The following is a 21,687-nucleotide window of genomic DNA, read 5'->3' on the forward strand; positions in this document are numbered from 1 at the left end:
AAAGAAAATCAAATCAAAAATAATAAATCAAGACTACTGCAAAAATATTCTGACTTTATACCAACTTAGTGCCATATGTAAACATTAGTAAATAATTAGCTATTTTAATATTGAAAAAGAATTACAGAAAATGATAAACATACTTATTCATTAAGCTAATAACAAATAAAGTACTTACTAATATGGATAAGATATGAATATCCGTTGATAATTGTTTCTGCTCTAAAGGAATCGTCCTTTTGATCAACTATTATTGAATCTAAACCAACATCCTTAAAAAGAAAAAAAAGGGGAATATTAAAATGCAATTTCTCAAATTTCTACGATCATATTTTAAAAACAATTAGTGGACATTCAAATGGCATTTCTTCACAGAATCACGAAGCTAAATAAGTGTTAGCCCTGTTTGCTCTCTTGCATACAATCAATGCATCTATCAGTCTACATATTTGAAATTACATATTTGTACTCCATATCTACCTTACCAAACTGGAAAGGTAGTATGAGAGTATGAGGTTAATGTGCCTACTTTGCACACTGCCAACCTAAATTTAAACTCTGGCACTGTGTATGATCCCTTGAGCAGCAGAAGTGATCCCTTAGCAGAGCTAGGAATAAGCCCTAAGCATGACAGGTACAAAACAAAATAACCTTTGCCACTCATCTTTAAGCCTTAAGGTTATACACTATCTTTAGAATATAGTTGAGTTCCTAGTAACTATTAAAAAGAATTGTTGTGGGCCAGAGTGGTAGCACAGCGGTAGAGTGTTTGCCTTGCACGGGGCTGACCCAGGATAGACCCGGGTTTGGTTTCCAGCATCCCATATGGTCCCATGAGCCTGCCAGGAGCAATTTCTTTTTTTTTTAAATTAATATATTTATTTAAACACCTTGATTACAATAATGATTGTGGCTGGGTTTCAGTCATGTAAAGAACACCCCCTTCACCAGTGCAACATTTCCATCACCAATGTCCCAAATCTCCCTCCCCCCACCCCTTACTCTACACAGGCTTTCTACTTCCCTCATTCATTCACACTGTTATGATAGTTCTCAATGTAGTTATTTCTCTAACTGTACTCATCACTCTTTGTGGTGAGCTTCATGTAGTGAGCTGGAACTTCCAGCCCTCCTCTCTTTTGTCTCTGAAAATTACTGCAAGAATGTCTTTTATTTTTCTTAAAACCCATAGATGAGTGAGACTGTTCTGTGTCTATATCTCTCCCTGACTTATTTCACTCAGCATAATAGATTCCATGTACATTCATGTATAGGAAAATTTCATGACTCCATCTCTACCAGGAGCAATTTCTGAGCACAGAGCCAGGAGTAACTCCTGAGTGCCACTGGGTGTGGCCCCCAAAACAAAAATAAAATAGTTGTAATACATGTCTATGTGTGTGTATACAACACACATACACACAAAATCAAAATATGAGCATTTGTGGTCATTTTAACATTTCCATTACTGTGTGATACTATTGATACTATTTCAGTATCAATCCAATTTTATGGAAAAATTTATTAATTTGCAACCATAGTGCTTAAAAGAAGATATTAATCAATAAAAATATTAAGATATTTCTTATTTTTACATAGCCTTAATTTTAGCACCTATAATATATACACTATACTGAGTACATTCCATGCACAAACATTTCTTTAGTCCTTGTGCCTCACTGTTATTACAGTTGGCCCAACTTGTAGGCCTGGTCCATTTGATTTTGAACTGGACAAGGCAATGATAAATTAGAAATGAGAGTGAGCAGAATATGAATAAGACAGTGCCTTTGGTTCTCTTGTATATATCAGGAAAATGCAGGCTGCTCCTATAAAATAGTGAAATGATGCTGCCTGAGTCAGAATAACTCACTGACTCATTATGTATCTGCTACTATAGAAGGAGTAGGAAGTCTCAGAAATTTCTAAGTGTCAGAAATAAATCTACATGGTTTCTTAAGAATGGAAGCCTCAATTATAGGTCTGGAAAAGTCTTTATGTTCTGCATAAGTCCTATGTGTAGTACTTTGGGGTCAATCCTAGAGATACTCAGAGGACCATGTAATGCCAGGGGATCCCAGGTATCAAACCTGAAATTCCAGCATGCAAAGCACAGATCCCCATCTCACTGGTCCCAAGTTTATAAAAGTTTTAAATTCTCTGCTTATTTATCTGGCATATTAGTTGAACTGTAAGATCCATAAAAGTAAAGTTTCTCTGGGCCACCACAGAATCCCTGAATTCCACAACTATGTCACATATGGTACAGAGGTGCAATGAATATATAAATAATATATCTCTTTACTTAGTTTCAAAAAGCAACTAAGCTCCACTAGTGGTTTAACATACTTAGTTATAATAGTACAGTTTCTTCTGTCATTCAAAACCCACTTATATGAGATAAATGTGCTGTTATGTCAAAATTAACTGGAATTCTTCTTTAAAAAATTCATGCTCAAAAAAAAAAAAAAGAAAAAAGATTACAGAATAGTATTTGAATTATTCCTAGTAGTAGCTCTAGAAGGCTACAGCATGATTGTGTACATAAGAGAAATGCTTACTTAACAAAGTATCTGATATAACTAATATTTAAGGAGCATTTACTTTCCCTTCTTCCCCATCCCCACCACAGTTCAAAATGTGTTTACCTTCTTCTGTTTGGTATATATGACAATGGTGACTAAAGAATCTGTTTGAAACCAGTCATAGCTGAAAAACATATTTTAAAAACAATAATTATATTGACATGTACATAAAATAATTAGACCATCTAGATATTAAAATATGTAGTTAATAAAATTACAATAAAGTTGATCACTTTCATGGGATTTCTATATATTTTTCAAGTTTCCTACCATGGACATATATCTTGCAATCACAAGAAATACTTCTGAATTGTTTTTTAAAAAGTATTGATACTTAAAATGGATCAAACTTAATTCCATTTTTATAGTACAGCTCACTATCTAATGTTTGATAAATTAGACATTAGAGTGCTTATGTTCAAGAGGCATGATTAATACAGTAAGAAATAAATCAAAGGGGTTTATTTTTTGAAATATATATTTTGGTAGTAGAACAGATTAGCCTAAGAAAATAAAAACATGAATGCATACCTTGGAGAACTAGGGCCTTTGGCAAATGTATTTGTGACTTGGCTCTTGTGAAGCATGCCTTTTTAAAGAAAAATAAAATAGCCATAATTAATCAAAAGAGCATTTTTCTTCCTTTCCTTCTGAGTAAGCTCCCTGAATTAACATTATATGCCATAAATCAAAAATGTCCTACTCTGAATTTTCATAAGGTAAAACACTTGAAGTGAGCATCTTCTTATGCCTACTTCCAATCACCATTTTCCCTATGGATAACCACTATTTCCATTTTTGATACTGCAATTAGCTTATGATTATGTTTCACCTTTATAAAAAATGCATCTAAAGCTATGTTCTCCTTTGATTTGGCTTTTTTTGTTTAACATTGTAGGTTCTTATGTCAAATGAACACAATTAATTAAAAGTAACAGATTTTATTTGAGTTTTCTCATATTTCATTCACAATATTGAGTGTTCTTTTATTAGAGAGAAATATTACACTATAGAAATGTACCAAAACTTACTCTTTTTCCAGATGATGGACTTTATTTTTTATTCTTGGGCCACATTGTTGGTGTTCAAAGAGGAAAATATCTGCAGATCTCTCTATGACATTAAAGCTAGAGGCATCTTAAAAGATGAAATGCCATTGACCAAGCAAATGGAAGCAAAGATAAACAAATGGGACTACAAATGAAGTGGTAGTAAATTAAGTAAGTAAAGAAGCTTCTATACCTCAATGGAAATGATAATCAAAATACAAAGATAGCCCAAATAGTGAAATTATTCATCCAATAAAAATTTAATAATCAAGATATGTAAAGCATTAACAAAACTTTACAAGAAAAAAAGTCCATTACTATGAAAAATTGGGGGGAAGAGATGAATAGAAACTTCCTCAAAGAAGAAATACAAATGGTCAAAAGGCATATGAAAAAAAATACTCTATATCACTAATCATCAGGAAAATGCAATCAAAACAACAATGAGATATCACTTTACACCAGAGACTCACATTTAAAAAATAGTGCCAGTTACAGTGTGAAAAGAAAGGAACCTTTATTCATTGTAGGAATGTCGGGTCCAGCCTTTTTGGAAGATAATATGATTGTTCTTCAATAAATGGGAACTGAGTTTCCCAGAAATTCTACTCTGGTGGAATCATAATATAGAAAATTATAATCATAATACAGAAAATACATGTGTAGCCTTGTGTCCATTGCAGCACTATTAATTATAGTGGAAACAACCTACATGCCCAAGAGAAATGACAGGATAAAGAAGCCATGGTACATATGCACAATGGAATACTACTGAGCAATAAGAAAAGATGAAGACATGCAATGTGGATGGATCTGAGTACATAATGCTGAGTAAAGGTAGATGGAGAGGGACAGATACAGAACAATCTCTCATATGTGGGATATAAAGAAATTTCAAAAGGATTAACAAAACCCAAAAGGTAATAAAATAAAGAGCAGGTAAAATGGGCTAAAGTAGGAAGCTTGCCACTAGAGCGGGCATCCATGTGGGCAAAGCGAACAACAGAACAATGGTGAAGAGGTAAAGTGTCTACTAGACAGGAAGTCTTAGGGGTGGAGGGAAGTGGACACTTGTGAAGGAATGGAGGGATACTCAAACACTGAACACTGAATGCCTGAAACTTAATACTGAAAAACTCCATAACTTTGCAATTAATGAACTACAAAGCATTCAACTGAATTATGTAGGTCAACACTAACCATATCGGTCATAATTTCAAGTCATACTTGAAAGACTGAAGAAACAAAGGATGTTGATCTCAGAGAAAGTTAAATAGATAACTCAATATCTTCAATGCAAATAGTGAAGAGGCAAGCACCTGCCAGGAGGGCAGTGACTGTTGATTCTTGCTTCTGAGGGCCAAACTCCTAATCAGAAGCATTACTTCTCTGTTACTTAACTGAGCATATATACAAAGTGATCTATATAACTATGTAGGAGACTGGATTTTCAATAATTATATTGTTACATTCTCATAAAATAAAAACACTTAAGGTTGCACTTCTCATATATAGCTTCATCATTAAGAGACATAAATTTTCAAAGTAATGATAGATGAACACATATCAGTCAGTGATGTTACAGGAGAGAATAATGGCTGTATCATAAGAACTTTCTGTGAAACTATTTAAAAGAAACTTTTAAAAGTTAAAAGAAACTCATGTTCATCATATAAAATATACCCAAGATAGTTCTGATGATACTGTATACAACCCATTGGAATATGATTCAGCTTTTGCTTTATATGACTTACCATTTAAGACTTTCTTCTCCTCTCGATTGTCTGTACAGAGAGTTAGAAAAAAAGGCAGATAATATAAAATGACAGAGAATATCAGTTAATATTAATTTAAGATCCAGACTTTTTTCCTTTTCACTTTTCAAAATCTTTCTTCTTAGGCCTGAGGAGACATATAAAACTAATAAACAGCTGATGTTTCACCTAAGTTTTATAGCTAAAGATTTCTAGGATTTTCTTCAGTTGTTTACCTATCATTACATTTTTATTTTCTTCCTTAATCTTTGGGCATTTTTTTCCTTGAGTTTTTCCAAGGTGATCACAGTTGAAATTTGTCAAAATTATTAGAATTTATTACAGTATGCTATATAAATGAAACACATATTAATACTTTGTTTTTTGGTTTTTGGGTCACAGCTGGCAGCACTCATGGGTTACTCCTAACTCTACACTCAGAAATCATTCCTGGCAGGGTTAGGAAACCATATGGGATACTGGGGATCAAACCTGGGACCATCCCGAGACAGCTGTGTGCAAGGCAAAAGCCCTACTGCTGCGCTATCTCTCTGACCCCTAAATGAAATAATATTAAAGAAAGACATCTTACTATCTTTCTCTTTGAGATCAATACTTTAAAAATGATAATCTAACAATATCCAAGTAGTAAGATGAGCAATAAAGTATATCAAAGCCTTCTAGTTTGAAGAAAAAGTTGGAGATGGTGGAGAGGTGGGTGGAAAGATTGGCATCTGGTGACAGGAATTGAACTTGCAGTTTCATCTATATAAAACCATGTATTCTACCACTGAGTTAAATCCCCAGTAATTATTTTCAAATTCTTAATTTCTATTTTCTCTGTTCTGACAAAATAATTTCATAACTAAATTAGAATACTGACATTAGAACACAAAACCATTTGATGATAACTTCATCTAACACCAAAAATTAGAGATGAAGAACTGAGTGACATCCACAGCTCTGTAGCAAAAAAGACTAGATTTCCTAATGCTTAATACCATATAAATATGTATATACATGTATACATTATATTTAGATATATAAAACTATGTCATTGCTAAAGTCAATATTTTTGTAAAGTACTTAAAAGTAAACTCAAAATGAGCATTTTGTTTTTTGTTCTGGGCTACACCCAGCAGTGCTCAGCGGTTACTCCTATTGCTGAACTCAGAAATTACTCCTGGTTGGGCTTGGAGGACCAAATGGGATGCTGAGGATTGAACCCATTTGGCTGAGTGCAAGGCAAGCACTACCCATAGTACTATCACTCTAGATCCCCAAATGAGCTTTGTTTATCAAGTGTTCAATAATAATCTAGTAAGTATGACTGTAAAGATCACAGATGAACTCAGTTGGTCACTTATTTTCAGATATGTAATTGTGTGGATCACTATAGATCATGTGTCTGTGGTAGGTAGGGCATGTTGAGGTAGGGATTGAACCTGGGGCCTGTGCAAGCTAGGCATGTATTTCAGTCTGTGGTACATTCTCACCAATTCCCTGCCCTCATTTTTTCTCCCTCATTTTCATGCACCAAATTTACCAAATTGTTCATAATACATATGTTCATAATGTCATAAAACAATTACAGTTGTTTCAGGCACTGAATATTAAAACACCAATCCCACTATCACTATGACCTTCCTTTCACCAGTGTCCCCAATCTTTACCTACCATCATAACTGCCTCCATGCAGACACAAACAAATTTAGTTCATATTGCTTAGTTACAATGCAAAAGCAAATGGAATTATCAAAACTTAGATCAGCACAGGTCAATTGAAATGATTGTTCAATCTCTCCATCATATTAGTAAAGTCAGTGTCTAAGGATTTATTAGGCCATAGTTGATACTAGTTGAGCCTTCTGTGTCACTGTTTGGGCACAATTAGTGATAATTATGTAACTTTCCCATTAGGTTTCCTGTGATACAACTGGGCTGGCACTACAATAAAATATTGAGGTTTCATGCGTGGTCCAAGATTTATAGATCTAAAACAAATTTGGTGGCTTGGAAGTTTGATAAGATTAAGTTCTGGAGCTGGGCCATTTCTGTCAGAGGATAGTATTGGACCTCTACAACTTTATTAAGAAAAAGAAATCTGGGGCCTGAGCAATAACACATCAGGTAAGGTATTTGCCTTGCATGTGGCTGACCTGGGTTTGATCCCTGGCATTCCATATGGTCCGAGCTTGCCAAGAGTGATTTCTAAGAATAAAGCCAGGAGTAACCCCTGAAAGGCTCTGGGTATGGCCCCAAACCCCAAAAACAAACAATACAAGAAAAACAATAAAAAGAAAGAGGAATCTTCTTCCTTAGCCTTTTCCTGAGTATGCCATAGGACTGAACTATCTGGGAAGTACCGGAGGCCATTATTTCATTATTTTCTTTCAGAGATTGGTGGAGGAGTCAGGCTATTTTTATGCCAGGAAGATGGCAGAGGAAGTGGAGGCTGCTGGGTGGTGGTGGTGGGGGAGACAGGGGGGAAGGGTCAGCCCTTTATTTAATCTCACCTGAGAGGATTCAGCTGCTCTTATTATTTGATTTCAGTTGCTTGAACTAGGACCTTGTCAGAGTGGTGTTTGGGCACTGTAGTTCAAGCAGAATGGGAAATTTGAGAACTCCTCTCAAAAGCCCCCTCTCTTGAGAATGCCACAGAGGTATCAGCCAGGATCAGACTACCTAGGAAGTATAAGTGGCCATTATTTTCTTTTAGAGTTTTGTGGAGGAGAGGACGGACAGTTTTTCTGTCAGGAAGATGATGGTGGTGGGTAAGGCCCGTGGGTTTTCTGATGGCAGCCTGCCTTGATTTTTAAAGCTTCCCTTTAATTTCTGGCTGAAAGCCTTAGACAGTAGATCTTCTAGCAAAAAAGGCTGGGCAGCCAGACTGGAACAGGAAACTTATTCATTCATAAAATTCCTGTCCTCTGTTACCTTTCTCTTTACCATTAGGTGAGATATTTTTCAGTCAAAAGGCAGCCTCTTTTTGGCTCACCTGAATCCTGAACTGGACCATTTTATTGATAAGGAAACTGATGCTCCTATAATAGAGAAATCTAAGTCTGGAAGGTGAACTTCCAGCATGCACACAACCCGTTTAACAGCAGCCTAGTATTTTCCCAAAGAGCCAGGCAGTAACAACACAATGCAATTAAAGCTACAGATCCCTAGGACCCTGAGCTTATCGTTATTAATTATTATATTAATATCCCAGAAGTTTTTCACTATGCATATACCAATTTCATCCATTGCCACTAATAACATCATTGAAAAAAAAGAACTGATTTATAAAGGAAGGTTTTCCTACATCAATAAACACTTAGCATTGCATATTTTCTTTGGTGGGAATACATCCTGTACACTGTTTATCATTGAGCAGCATCCCTGACTTCTTTACCCACCAGAACACCAGCAGCCTTTAGCTTTTAAAAACTAAAATGTCTCCAGATATGGCCAAAGGCCCCCTATAGAGTAAAATCAAATGCAGTTAAATAACATTGGCTATAATAAAACAGAAGTATATGGTGATGCAATTTTTTAAATGACAACCATTTTTCTCAATTTTTTGTCTTTGGGCAACACATCACAGTGATCAGGCCTTATTCCTTTCTTTGCACTAAGTGATTACTCCTGGTAGGCTTGGGGAACCATATAAGATGCCCAGATCAAACTTGGGTTTGATGTGAGCAAAAAAAGTGCCCTACCCATTGTACTATTGGCTCCTCTAGGTGAACATCTTAATTTAGGCATATTTCTAGTGCTAAATAACCAGGATATGGCTAGTGGATATAACAATGTTAGTAAGGAGCTAGAATGAGGATAAAGGATAAAAATAATTTCATCTTTTCAAGACAATAAAGAGTCCTACACAAATAATCAGTAACTGGATTTTACCTTTTCAAATAAAGCTTCTTTTATTCAGTACTGATACCTTTTAAGTACAGTACAAATCATAACAATTTTTAAACAAAAGATTATAAAAACTAACTTCTCTGGTACCATATTGCTTTATCTATTTCTCTAGAATTCAGGGGTCCTCAAACTTTTTAAACAGTTCACTGTCCTTCAGACTGTGGGAAGGCCAGATTATAGTAAAAAAAAATTATGAACTAATTTCTATGCACACTGCATATATCTTATTTAGAAGTGAAGAAACAAAATGGGAATAAATACAATATGTGGCCCGCGGGCCGTAGTTTGAAGACCCCTGCGAGTCTAGATACATATATCGTACCAGAAAAACTATGAACTATTTTCTGAGAACTATATTATTAAAAGAATACCAATAAAATGAAAATTTTGAATCTTTCTGTACTAAGGCTGGCAGGTCATCCAAAAAGGTGAAATTGGGGATCATGAGATGATAAAAACCATGGTATAAATTTCATATACTCATTTTCCATTTTCCCCCAAGCCCCCACTGCTCCTGGGCAGGTCATAGCAAAGACTTAGAAAATAGACTTTACAATCCCATTATCACATGCCCTATCAATACATTAATATAGGATATTTCAGAAAACAACCATCTGTTCGTGGCACAGCACATAAGTAAGGGTGGTTTAGATATGATTATTGTAGGGAGAAATATAAGAAGCTACAGCACTGTAGCAACAAAAACGTAAAGGATTCACAGTAGTAACACAACTACAGTAGTAGCACAACTTGTCACTTCTTATGTACCAGTCATCAAAAATTCTCATAATATTAAGATATTTTATTCTTAAGTTCCATTTGCTGCTAAAAATAATATTCCAATCTCTTAACTAAATGCCTAAAAGCTAAAGAGCTTATATAAGCAGAGATGAGGTTTTTTACTCAGGCAAGATTATGGATATTGTGTTCATTGAACAGAAGATGCTGCTTTAGTAATAAATATCAGGGTTGGACCAAAATGTTAAAAAGAAACCTTTTGGGCCTGAGAGATAGACAGAGGGCAAAGTGCTTGTCTTGCAAGTGCACAACCCGGATTTGGTCCCCAGAATCCAATCTGATCCCTGGAGCCCTTAGCATGGCCAGGTGTGATTCTAAAACCAAATCAAACACAAAAAAAGGGGAAACATTCTGCCTTTTTATTTGTAAATTCTGTTACTGTTTCTCTTATTTTTTATTATGCCTTAAAACTTTTCTGATCTACACATGATTTCTAAGAGCTTTAGGTTTAAAATGTATTTAACCATTAACATTTTATTTAATACCTGAAAACAAGTAATGAGACACTATTTAATTTCTTGATTTGGTTTCTGAGACCATTTAAGTAGTATACTGTGGAAAAAAATTCTGAGAAAATTTTTCTGCCCTCTCCCTTATTATATCTCATAAACAAGGTCAATACAGACATAATGTTTGACATCATGTGACCTTCTAGAGTTCAAGTCATTGGGCTAGAACTCTTGATGATTCAAGAGACTAAAGCATATGCTTTGTATACAAGAGGCCCTAGTTCAATCCTTTGCACTATAGAATCCCCCAAACACTTCAAGCGTAGCCCATGAATACAGTTGAATATGGTCTTAAATAGTTCAAGCCACATGCAGCATTCTCAGGGTTCAGAGATTTGCCTTTACTGACCCAAGTTCTGATAGTCTATCATCTGACCATTATAATTATTGTGAAGGGTCTAGAGATAAATATATCAGGGAAAGCACATACAGTTGACCAATGTTCAATCCCTGGCCCCAATATGGTACTACAAGACTTGGTAGGAGTGATCCTTCAGTGCACAGCGAGGTATAAGACCTGAGCATTGCCGGGTGTCACCAGAACCAAAAATAAATAATAATGCATAAATTAAAAATTGTTGCATAATTCTAAGGTCCTAGTTCTCTGAGAACTGTGTCTATCTAAATTGTTTTATTTCCTTTTCTTTTTGATGCCATGTAATTTCTCCATAAACTAATATGCTTATATTAAATGGCAGTTTTGTTTTGTTTTGTTTTGGACCACACCAAGTAACGCTCAGGGGTTACTCCTGGCTATATGCTCAAAAATCGCTCCTGGCTTGGGAGACCATATAGGATGCCAGGGGATCAAACCGCAGTCTGTCCTAAGTTAGAGTGTGCAAGGCAAATGCCCTACTGCTTGCGCCACTGCTCTAACCCCTAAATATATTTTTTAATTTGATCAAGCATTTTCAAGATTATCTGTTTTTTATTTTCAATGAGAAAGGAAGCAAATGAGCTAAGACTTTTTACTAATTTCATATTTCCTATGAAACAGAAGCCTAAGGATCTTGGCATACTTTCTGATTACTCTGAATGGTAATAACAGAACAGATGACCCTTTAGTACAGATTGAGTAAATAAGATATATAACATTCAGGATGAAGGAAAATTAGAAAATTAGAAACTTTAGTTAAGATCCTATCTTCTACTGGCAGTGAATCAGTGAATTTAGGAACCAATTAAGAGGAAAAGGGATCGGTTTACAAAAGTAAATTGGTTGGAAAAATTTCCAGAAACATGACTCTGATTATGACAGACAGTCCAAATTTGTTCTGAGCAAAACCAAATGTTCTTTTAGGAAGTTCATAGCCTGCATTTTTCATGAAAAACTAGAAAGCAGATTCAATCAGCCAACAAGCTGACACTTGTTTGCCTTTGGTGTCAGTGCCATGGACATTCAAGTTCCTTCATACTCAAGAAACAGAAATTTATAAGGCTAGTTTTCTTCCTCAGACAAAAGGAAAGTGAAAGGGTCTGTGGAAGGATATGGGAAAAGGCTTTGACCTGCAAGAAGAGAGTGATGATTGACTCCATAAAGATAGTCTCATCAAGGACTAGACTTTCATATGTAGAATCTATAGCACAGGTCGAATTCTGGCAACTTTCCTGTCAAGGAACAAACATGGACTGATGAATTGTATACACCTAACTGGCATTTATTTTACACATGGTTTCAAAGACACAGCATTATCTGAAGTGCCTGCCTCAGGTAGAGAAACAGCACACTGCCCAATTAAGATGGCAGAGCTGATATTACCACAACCCCACACAAATTGCTTAACATAAAAGCAGCAGGGTTAAGGCTTGCTCTTCAAGTCCATGTTCTCTTGAGCATGTTATTTCACTTGCTTATCTGTCTCTTTGCTTCCTTGTTCTTTTAAGCTTATGTTTCTTTTAAAACAAATATTCCTTTTTTATCTTACCCTCACATCTTTCTAGGTAAGTTTCATTCAACAAAAACTATTTTGCTTCATTCATTTATAAAAAAATTAAAAAAAATAAGAAGGCAAAATAATAGGGCTTTCTTTCGCATTCCTAAGGAAATTAGCAGTCAAGAGTGAGTTAGGCTTTGGAAGAAGTTAGGAAAGCTATTTAGCTGGTTTGAACAACTGAATGAGAGTGAGAGGCCAAGTCTACTCACTCTTCTGTCTGAAGAAGAAAAGATGCTAATCTCTTTTGAGTATCTATTACAGTCACTATGCAATAATTTTTAGGATGCTGAGTCATTGTCAAAATAAAAAATTGAGGCTCAGAGACTTTTAGAAAAGAGCCTAGAGACAGCAAAGCCAATAAATTTTGGAGCTGGTTTCATATTTAGTTAAGCCTGTCTTGCTTCACAGTGCTGATGAAGATGTCTGGCAACAAACTTTGAATTAGAAAAGTACGTGTACTACATAAATAGAAGAGTCAGGTGGAATAAACCAATTTTTCCTCACCTGTATGTCAAAGGAGTTATTCAAAAGACACGACTACCTATAATTCCTCACCATAGTGAACATATCTAAAATCTAAAAGGCAACTTTATGATATATTTTAGAAGTTATTTTTACATTTCTTTTTCCAATTTTCTGATGGATGGCATTTATAGTGTTGCTATGGTTGAACTTGAGAATTTTTTTGCGGGGGGTCACACCTGGTAACGCTCAGGTGTTTGGGGAGGCCCCACGCTGTAGGCCTTCTCCCTAGCGTGGGGGTTGCTGGGAGGCTTGGCAGGCCCCCAGGCATCCCTCTCTTTCTACCCTGGACTCCAAGCCTTCCCTGGGTGCCGGCCCAGGTGTCCAGAAGTGGATGCCAGGTGGATTCTATAGGGGTCCTCAGGCTTCCCCGTCCCTACTCTGGGGGGGGGAGGGGCACAGGGAGGATAGTGGGCAGATATCTGGCTTCCGGTTCCCTCTTTGATTCTGGAGGCCAGCTCTTACCAGGTATGAGGTTTGGGGAGGCCCCACACCATAGGTGGGTAATGGGGCATTGGTGGTGGGAAGGATGCACTAGTGAAGGGGGGTGTTCTTTTTTTATAACAAACCCAACTACAAACATGTTTGTAATTATGTTGATTAAATAAAGGTATTATTAAAAAAGATCCTGGCACATACTGTCAGCTTAGGACTGGTACTACTCACCTTTACAAGTGACAAGTTTGACTGCCATTCTGCCAACCAGGCATTCTTTCAGCATGGACTCATAATTGACCCATCGATGAACCTTATACAGGAAATAAATGATAGAAAACAACACGGTTAACTATATATGTATTGCTACGAAAAGGTAAGAAGCAGACTTAATTAGGCAACTGATTGGTAGGCAATGTGGATAGAGATTGCAAACAGGGCAGGATAGCTGCTGGAAATATACAGTGTAGTAGTAATAGCCTCAAGCACAACATAAAGCCACTTTCTGCTATTTCCCTTAAAGAGGAAAATGTACAGGGACCAAGCAATTCTTTCTGCAAAGAGAGAGGGAAAGCTAAGGTTGTCTGGGAATCTCTTGTTTAGGACAGTATTAAAGTACTATTTAGAGATTTCTGGAGATACTTGGCTCTCAGATTCCATGGGGTCTCAGTAAGATATTTGTCTTTTTCCTTAATGTGTACATATGCTCTGTCAACAGTAAAACTACTGACATATTAACAGTATTAAATGTACTAAAATTATATCTTCATCAAATGACACAACGAGGCAGAGGTTTCATTAAGGAATATCCTTTGTGACTGAGATCTAGGGAAAATTTTTTATTGTTATTATTATTACTATTGCCACAATTGGCATTGCTCAGGGGTTAAGTCCACAAAAACATTTCTGCAAAATAAGATGGTTGTTCAAATGAAATTATTTGATTTGCAAATTTAACTGAATAGTTTTTAAGGCCATTTAAAGATAAAAGAATGATCCAAGGACCCAAAAAGAAAGACAGGGATATGTGACAAACATTACCTTAAAATGGAAGAAAAATAAAATTGTCATTTCAAAGAAAATAATTGAGGGCATTAGTTGTCAAACTTACTAGTAGAAATTAAATTGAAATCTTCCTAGAGGGCATGTTTTCAAAATACTAAATAGATTAGAAATTTGCCTCAAAATATACCACACAAAAATGCATGTACCAAGATCCTCATCATAGCACTATTTAATTTAGAAAATACTGCAAACATCCTAAGTGCTAATTATAAAAGACATATAAAGGAGCACCATAACGTATTACTTAACAAAGCACTACATAATCATTAAAATAACAATCAAAAAAACTCCATCAGAGGAGTCCTTATTTTATGTTCCCAAATAAATACACATTAATGTTGCAAATATATAAAAAAGAATGTAAGTATAAATGGCCACTTATTAACTGAAATAGTATTTCCCAAGTATGTTGGTATATCTTTTAATGTAGAAAGCAGATGTCTCAGGAGTTGGGTATAGTTCTAACAGCTACAGAATCACTCAATCAGAAAACAGGACTTTAACTCATATGACTGATGGGAAAATAAGTACTTTTATTTGTTCAAAACAAGATGCAAATTAAAAACATTTACCTTGGGGCTGGAGCAAAAGCACAGTAGTAGGGCATTTGCCTTGCATGTAGCTGACTTTGTTTGATCTACTGTATCAGATATAGTCCCCTGAGCTTACCGGGAGTGATTTCTGAGCTTAGAGCCAGCAGTAGCCCCAGAGTGCCACTGGGTCTTCTAGCCCATGCCCATCCCCACCAAATTAAAATCAAACAACACTGACCTTGATAAAGTAATTTTAGGGCCTCAAATAGCAGAAAAACTAAGCCTCAAACAGCTGTAAAACAAGGTGGTAAAATAATTCTTTTTTTTTTCGGGGGGGGGGGGGGTAACACCTGGCAGTGCTCAGGGTTACTCCTGGCTCTATGCTCAGAAGTCGCTCCTGGCAGGCTCGGGGACCATATAGGATGCTTGGATTCAAACCACCGTCCTTCTGCATGCAAGGCAAATGCCCTACCTCCGTGCTATCTCTCCAGCCCCTAAAATAATAATCTTTAAGAATACTAAATCAGCTGATATATTATATAAATTTGTACCAAAAGCAAAGATATCAGACAGTATTAGAAAAGCTGAGCTAGAAAAGATTTTTTTTATCTAAAGTAGCGATTAGATAGAAAATGATATCTTTCTATTGTTGCATTGACATATTTTAGTATATTAACATTTTTTTTGTATTGGGGGGGGGGGTTGGGTCACACCCGGCAGTGCTCAGGGGTCACTCCTGGCTCTATGCTCAGAAATGGTCCTGGCAGGCACGGGGACCATATGGGATGCCGGGATTCGAGCCACCTACCTTCTGTATGCAAGGCAAACGCCTTATCTCCATGCTATCTCTCCAGCCCCTGCATTTTTATTGTATTCACATATTTTTACTTGGTCACTGTGATATTAAAAAGTTATTCATGGTTGGATTCAAGCACACATGTCTCAGCAACAATCCTTCACTAGTGCTTTCCTTTCATCAATACCCCCCACCATGGCCTCAATTTTTCTTCCAGGAACCAGTATGCATCTTTCTAAAAGAGGTGCTCTCTTGGAAGGGAACCAAGCAGAGGACCGACCAACAGCATGGCAACTCCCCCACTCCTCCAGCACTCTGAGGAGGTAAGTACTTTGTGCCTGCCCTGCAGTACTGGAAGGAACTAGCAGGAGGTCTGGCCAACGGCTTGATGAGTTCCCCCAAACGCCTGGAGAAAGCAAGTGGCCTATACCCGCCCAATATCCCTGAAGGGAATCAGCAGAAGGGATTGACCAGAGGCCTGGTGAGTCTGCCAAACCTACTATACAGCCACAAGCATATCCTGTAGTTAATCAATCCCAGCACAACATGTAAAAAATACTACATTGGAAAGAATACAATGGGGAAACAACTCAGAGCACTACCATGCTTAAGAATGATAATGATAGCAACTAAAGACCCAACAAGTGCTGAACACCATTATAGCCTCTGTTAAAAACTTTAAAGAGGAAATCTGGAGAATGCTCAAAGAATTCAAAGAAAACAAGGAACAATCAGAATAAACCATAAATAAATATCAAGAGGATAAAAATTCTTTCAAATTTTTCAAGAGGACCTAATGCCATTCTTTTAAAGCTCTTACAAGAAATTTAAGAAACAGAAAAACAGAGCCCGGAGAGATAGCACAGTGGCATTTGCCTTGCAAGCAGCCGATCCAGGACCAAAGATGGTTTGGTTCGAATCCCGGTGTCCCATATGGTCCCCCGTGCCTGCCAGGAGCTATTTCTGAGCAGACAGCCAGGAGTAATCCCTGAGCACCGCCGGGTGTGACCCCCCCAAAAAAATAAATAAACAAAAAATAAAACAGAAAAACACCTAAATCGTTTTTACAAAGCAAACATTACCCAATTCAAAAGCAGACAGAGATGCCACAAAAAAGATAACTACAGATCAATATTGCCGATGAACCCAGATGCAAAAATCCTCAAAAAATTCCTAGCAAATAAGATATAAGAGCTCATCAAGAAGGTCATATACTAGGAACAAGTAGGAATCATTCTAGAGCTACAATAATTATTGAACATACACAAGTCAATCAACATAATACACCATATCACAAGAGGAAAAATAAAAAACATATAATCATAATCACCCATTCATGATAAAAAAAAACTTTGAACAAGATGGGAATGGAAGAAACTTTTTTCAATATAGTCAAGGTCATTTACCAAATGCCCATGGCATGCATTATACTCAATGGTGAAAAACTAAGAGCCTTTCAGGAAAATCTGGCACAAGACAAGGCTGCCCATTTTCACCATTCCTATACAACATAGTACTGGAAGTACCTGCCATAGCAACAAGGCAAGAAAATTATAGCAAGGGCATCTAGATAGAAAAGGAAGAAGTCAAGCTCTGTTTGCAGATTATATACCATATTTAAAATCCTTTTTTCAATTTTATTTAGCTGTGCTATTAAGTTATTTATGTAGGCCCTTTCTTCCTTCCTGATGAATGCTTGCAAAGCTATAAATTTTCCTCTTATTACTACTTTTACTTTGTCCCACAAATTCTGATAATTTGTGTTTTCATTCCCATTTGTTTCTAGGAATCTTTTGATTTCCTCTCACCCAATGGTTATTCAGTAGTAAATTGTTTAATTTCCAGGTGTTAAAGTTAATTCTCCTTTTCTGTTTGTAATTCACTTTTATGTACAGAAACATAAGAACAGGTCTGAGAAGAGAGTTGATACAATTTCCATCCACTTCATTTTATAGAGGTATGATTTGTGAACCAGCATTTTGTCTATCTTGGAGAAGATCCCTGTACATTGGAGAAGTGCATTGTATTTGGGGGATGAAAAGCTCTATAAACATCTACTAAGCACCTCCTCTCTTCCAGTTCTTCCTTCAAAACCAGTCTATACTTGTTGAATTTTAGCCTGTTGATATAAACAGAGGTGATAGAGCAGTATTAAAGTCTCTCACTACTACTGTATTGCTTTTGATGTCTTTCTTTGGTCTATTAGCATTTATTTTAAATATTTTGCAGGGTGCATATATGTTTAGGAGTATTTTTTTTTCCTGATGTACAATATCCCTTGATTACTAAGCAAACACCTTCTCTGTCTCATATAATTTTTTTGAGCCTGAAGTCTATGCCATTTGATATTAGTATGGCCACTCTATTTTAAGAAAGTTGTTCGGTTAAAGAATTACTTTCCAATTTTCTACTCCAAGTTTGTATTTTCTGAGTATCCAAATATATTTCTTGTAGGCAGCAGAACGTTGGATTCAATTTTTTAATCCATTTTACCTATTTGAGAGAAATGATTGTCAAGAAATTCTGTGCCATCTTTTTGTAGAAGTTTGGCATGTTTGTGGGGTTTGTCTTGCTTTAAAGTACCGCCCCCTTCAGTCCTTCTTTTAAAAGTTGGTTTTAAGTCTGTAAAGTTCTTGAGCTACTGTTTATTTTATAAGGTGTGTAGTAGCTTCCTTTCAAATGAAAGTGTGGTTGAATGAATTATTCTTGGTGAGATGTTCCTTTTGTTGATTTCTTTTTCACTATATCCCACCACTGCCTTTGGTTTGAAATGTTGCTTGTGATAAATCTGCTGTAAATCTAAGGATGTTCCTTTGTATGTAATTTTCTTCACTGATCTTGTTGCTTGCTTTGTTTCTGTCTGTATCTACAGTTTTCATCATTATGATGAGGATGTAACTTAACTTGGAGCGCTTTACTTCGGGTCCCTTTTAGGTGACCCCAATGATTCTTATGTTGTTTCTGTTGAAATTTATACAGAAAAAAAAAATCTACTATTGTTTTTTATTTTGAGTATTTTTTCCATTTTCTGTTTGTTTACTTAAAGACATCTTCCATTGTCTGGAAATGATATATATGCAGCTCATCTTCAAGCTCATTGATTCTATCCTCAGCAGCTGTTACTTTACAGGTAAGGCCTTCCAGTGAGTCTTTTATTTAACCTACCAAGCCTTTCAGTTCTGTCATTTCTATTTGAAGCTTTCTCATTTCTACTTTCTGAGTTTATTGTATTTCCTTGAACATCCTCAACATTTACTTTCTAAATATCTTACCAGTGAGGCTATACATGTGCTTGATATATTTGGGTTTTCAAAGTAATATTTTCATGAACTAAGTGTGAAGAAGTTTCTGTGTTGCTTTTCCACTTTGCAGTGTGGTGGGTTTTTGTTTTTTTTTTTGCTTGTTTATTTTTTTATTTTTTTTTCTTGCAGCAGGGCTCACTGACCTGAAGAAATGCACCACCATGAATCAATGCCAATTCTTCTCAAGAGTAACTGACCTTGAATAGAAATGATTTTTCTGAGTCTGTTTGCCTTAACTTTGGGGGACTTTATGACTAGGTGGAATCTAGTTGTGGTTGCTAGAAGATCCCTCCCCTTGATGTTTCTCTTTCCTTCAGGGTCCTCTAGCATGGGGTGAAAATGGCTCTTCTAGTTACAAAAAGGACCCATCAGCCAGTTTATCTGTCTGCCTTAATTTTTGATAAAGAAACAGCCTAGCTTGCAATTGATAATATGTTTAAAAAGCACCACAAAATTTTCCAGTGCCAAAATAATGGGTTATAATGAGTGATGGCAAAGATGAATATTGTGTTCATATTTAGTATACGAGAAAAGGGAAAAAGGAAGGTGAATTGTGATTACTAAGGGCACAATGAACTGATGTGTCAACAGGCATTCTCTAAGTTACCCACTAAGCATGTGATTTTTTGGTTATGAAGGGGGCACCCAGCATTGTCCTGAGTCAGAGTGCCTGAGGAGAGCTGAAGATAACAACAAAGTTGAAAGCATATGGTATCAGTGATGGAATCCAAGACCACATGTACTCTTTTACTACTTGGGTCCTATCCTTGCCCCTAACCATTAGCCATTTGGAAATACAAGACGAAAGGTCAACCTTACGAGCAAACCTAAATAAAAAAAAAAAAAACTAACTATAAAGAGATCACTTAATAAATAATCTGTGTATATTTAAATGCTATGAATATTTTTAATATATTTTATTTAAATATCTTGATTACACACATGATTGTGATTGGGTTTCAGTCATGTAAATAACAGCCCACTTCACCAGTGCAACATTCCCATTACCAGTGTCCCAAAACTCCCCACTCCCCACCTCACCCCTGCCTGTACTCTAGACAGGCTTTCTATTTCCCTCATACATTCTCATTGTTAAGATAATTCTCAATGTAGTTATTTCTCTAACTAAACTCATCACTCTTTGTGGTGAGCTTCATGAGGTGACCTGGAACATCCAGCCCTTTTCTTTTTTGTCTCTGGGAATTACTGCAAAAATGTCTTTCATTTTTCTCCAAACCCAAAGATGAGTGAGACTATTCTGTGTTTTTCCTCTCTCCCTCTGACTTATTTCACTCAGCATAATAGATTCCATGAACATCCATGTATAGGAAAATTTCATGACTTCATCTTTCCTGATGGCTGCATAATATCCCATTGTATATATGTACCACTGTTTCTTTAGCCATTCATCTGTTGAAGGGCATCTTGGTTGTTTCCAGAGTCTGGCTATTGTAAATAGTGCTGCAACGAATATAGGTGTGAGGAATGGATTTTTGTATTGTATTTTTATGTTCCTAGGGGTGGTAAATACTATATTTTATGTTCCTAGGGGTGGTAAATACCCTAGAAGTGGTAAATACTATGAATATTTATATATGAATAAATTGTCAAAATTTTGTCAGTTACTTATTGCAGGTTTCTTTTTCTTTCTTACTTGAAATATTGCAGATGTTCATGATTCTGGAGGATTCGATTCTATTATGTTGGGTTATAACTTGTTTTTTACCCTAAACAAGGATGGCTCTTTCCTGCCCTCTTTACATGTCAAAGACTCACCTAGATGGGACAAGTTTCAGATAGGCCCTCTGTCTTCACTCCCACTGACCATATGGGTGATACTGGTACCTCATAAATACTGTGGTTTTAAAGGCCTCTCGCTCACTCTCTCTTGCTCCATGAGATAGAAAACCCACAGAATACAGGTGTTTTACCCTCAGCTTGGTTTGTATTATTTCCTATGGTGATTCTTGCTCCAGACCTACTTTCCCTGGGTGTGATTATGGTATATGGATCCTCACACTATTATATATTTTATATTATATATTATTTGTTTATATCTATATATATAAATAATCAATAATCAATAAATATTAAACAACAAATAATTAATAATTAATTATATAATATAGAATATTATATATTTATATTACATATTTTTATATATTAGTGCCATATTTGTACATTTGTCTTTTTTGTTTGTTTTATGCACACCCAATGGTGCTTTGGGGTAATTCCTGGATCTGTACTCAGGGGTCACTCCTGTCAGGCTCAGGGGACTATATGAAGAGCTAAAATGCAGGCCAGTTACTTGCAAAACAAGTACCCTACTATTTGTACTATCGTTCCAGCTCAATTCTCAAATATTTAAACATGAAAAGTGTCACCAGCTTCTAGAACATTGAGTTATTCTGTGCTAAGTTTTATTGAGAACAGAGATCACAAACAAGTGGGAGAGTAAGGTCAGTTTAAGGACAACTAGCTCAGGCTATC

The 21,687-nt window shown here is 36.1% G+C and overlaps 1 protein-coding gene across 1 annotated transcript in view; it reads right to left on the reverse strand.

Moving 5' to 3' along the window:
- The window catches only part of LOC126006723 (cytochrome b5 reductase 4), a 72,915-nt gene that overhangs the window by 32,802 nt on the left and 18,426 nt on the right, over positions 1-21,687 (reverse strand). Inside the window, exons 4-8 of the mRNA XM_049772242.1 lie at positions 13,733-13,814; positions 5,389-5,418; positions 3,117-3,174; positions 2,649-2,709; positions 179-272 (exon numbers count right to left, since the gene is read on the reverse strand). Coding sequence (XP_049628199.1) covers positions 179-272; positions 2,649-2,709; positions 3,117-3,174; positions 5,389-5,418; positions 13,733-13,814 — 325 coding nt within the window. The remainder of the gene's footprint in view (positions 1-178; positions 273-2,648; positions 2,710-3,116; positions 3,175-5,388; positions 5,419-13,732; positions 13,815-21,687) is intronic.

The sequence above is a fragment of the Suncus etruscus genome, chromosome 4 (assembly GCF_024139225.1).
Source record: "Suncus etruscus isolate mSunEtr1 chromosome 4, mSunEtr1.pri.cur, whole genome shotgun sequence".
Classification (NCBI taxonomy): Eukaryota; Metazoa; Chordata; class Mammalia; order Eulipotyphla; family Soricidae; genus Suncus; species Suncus etruscus.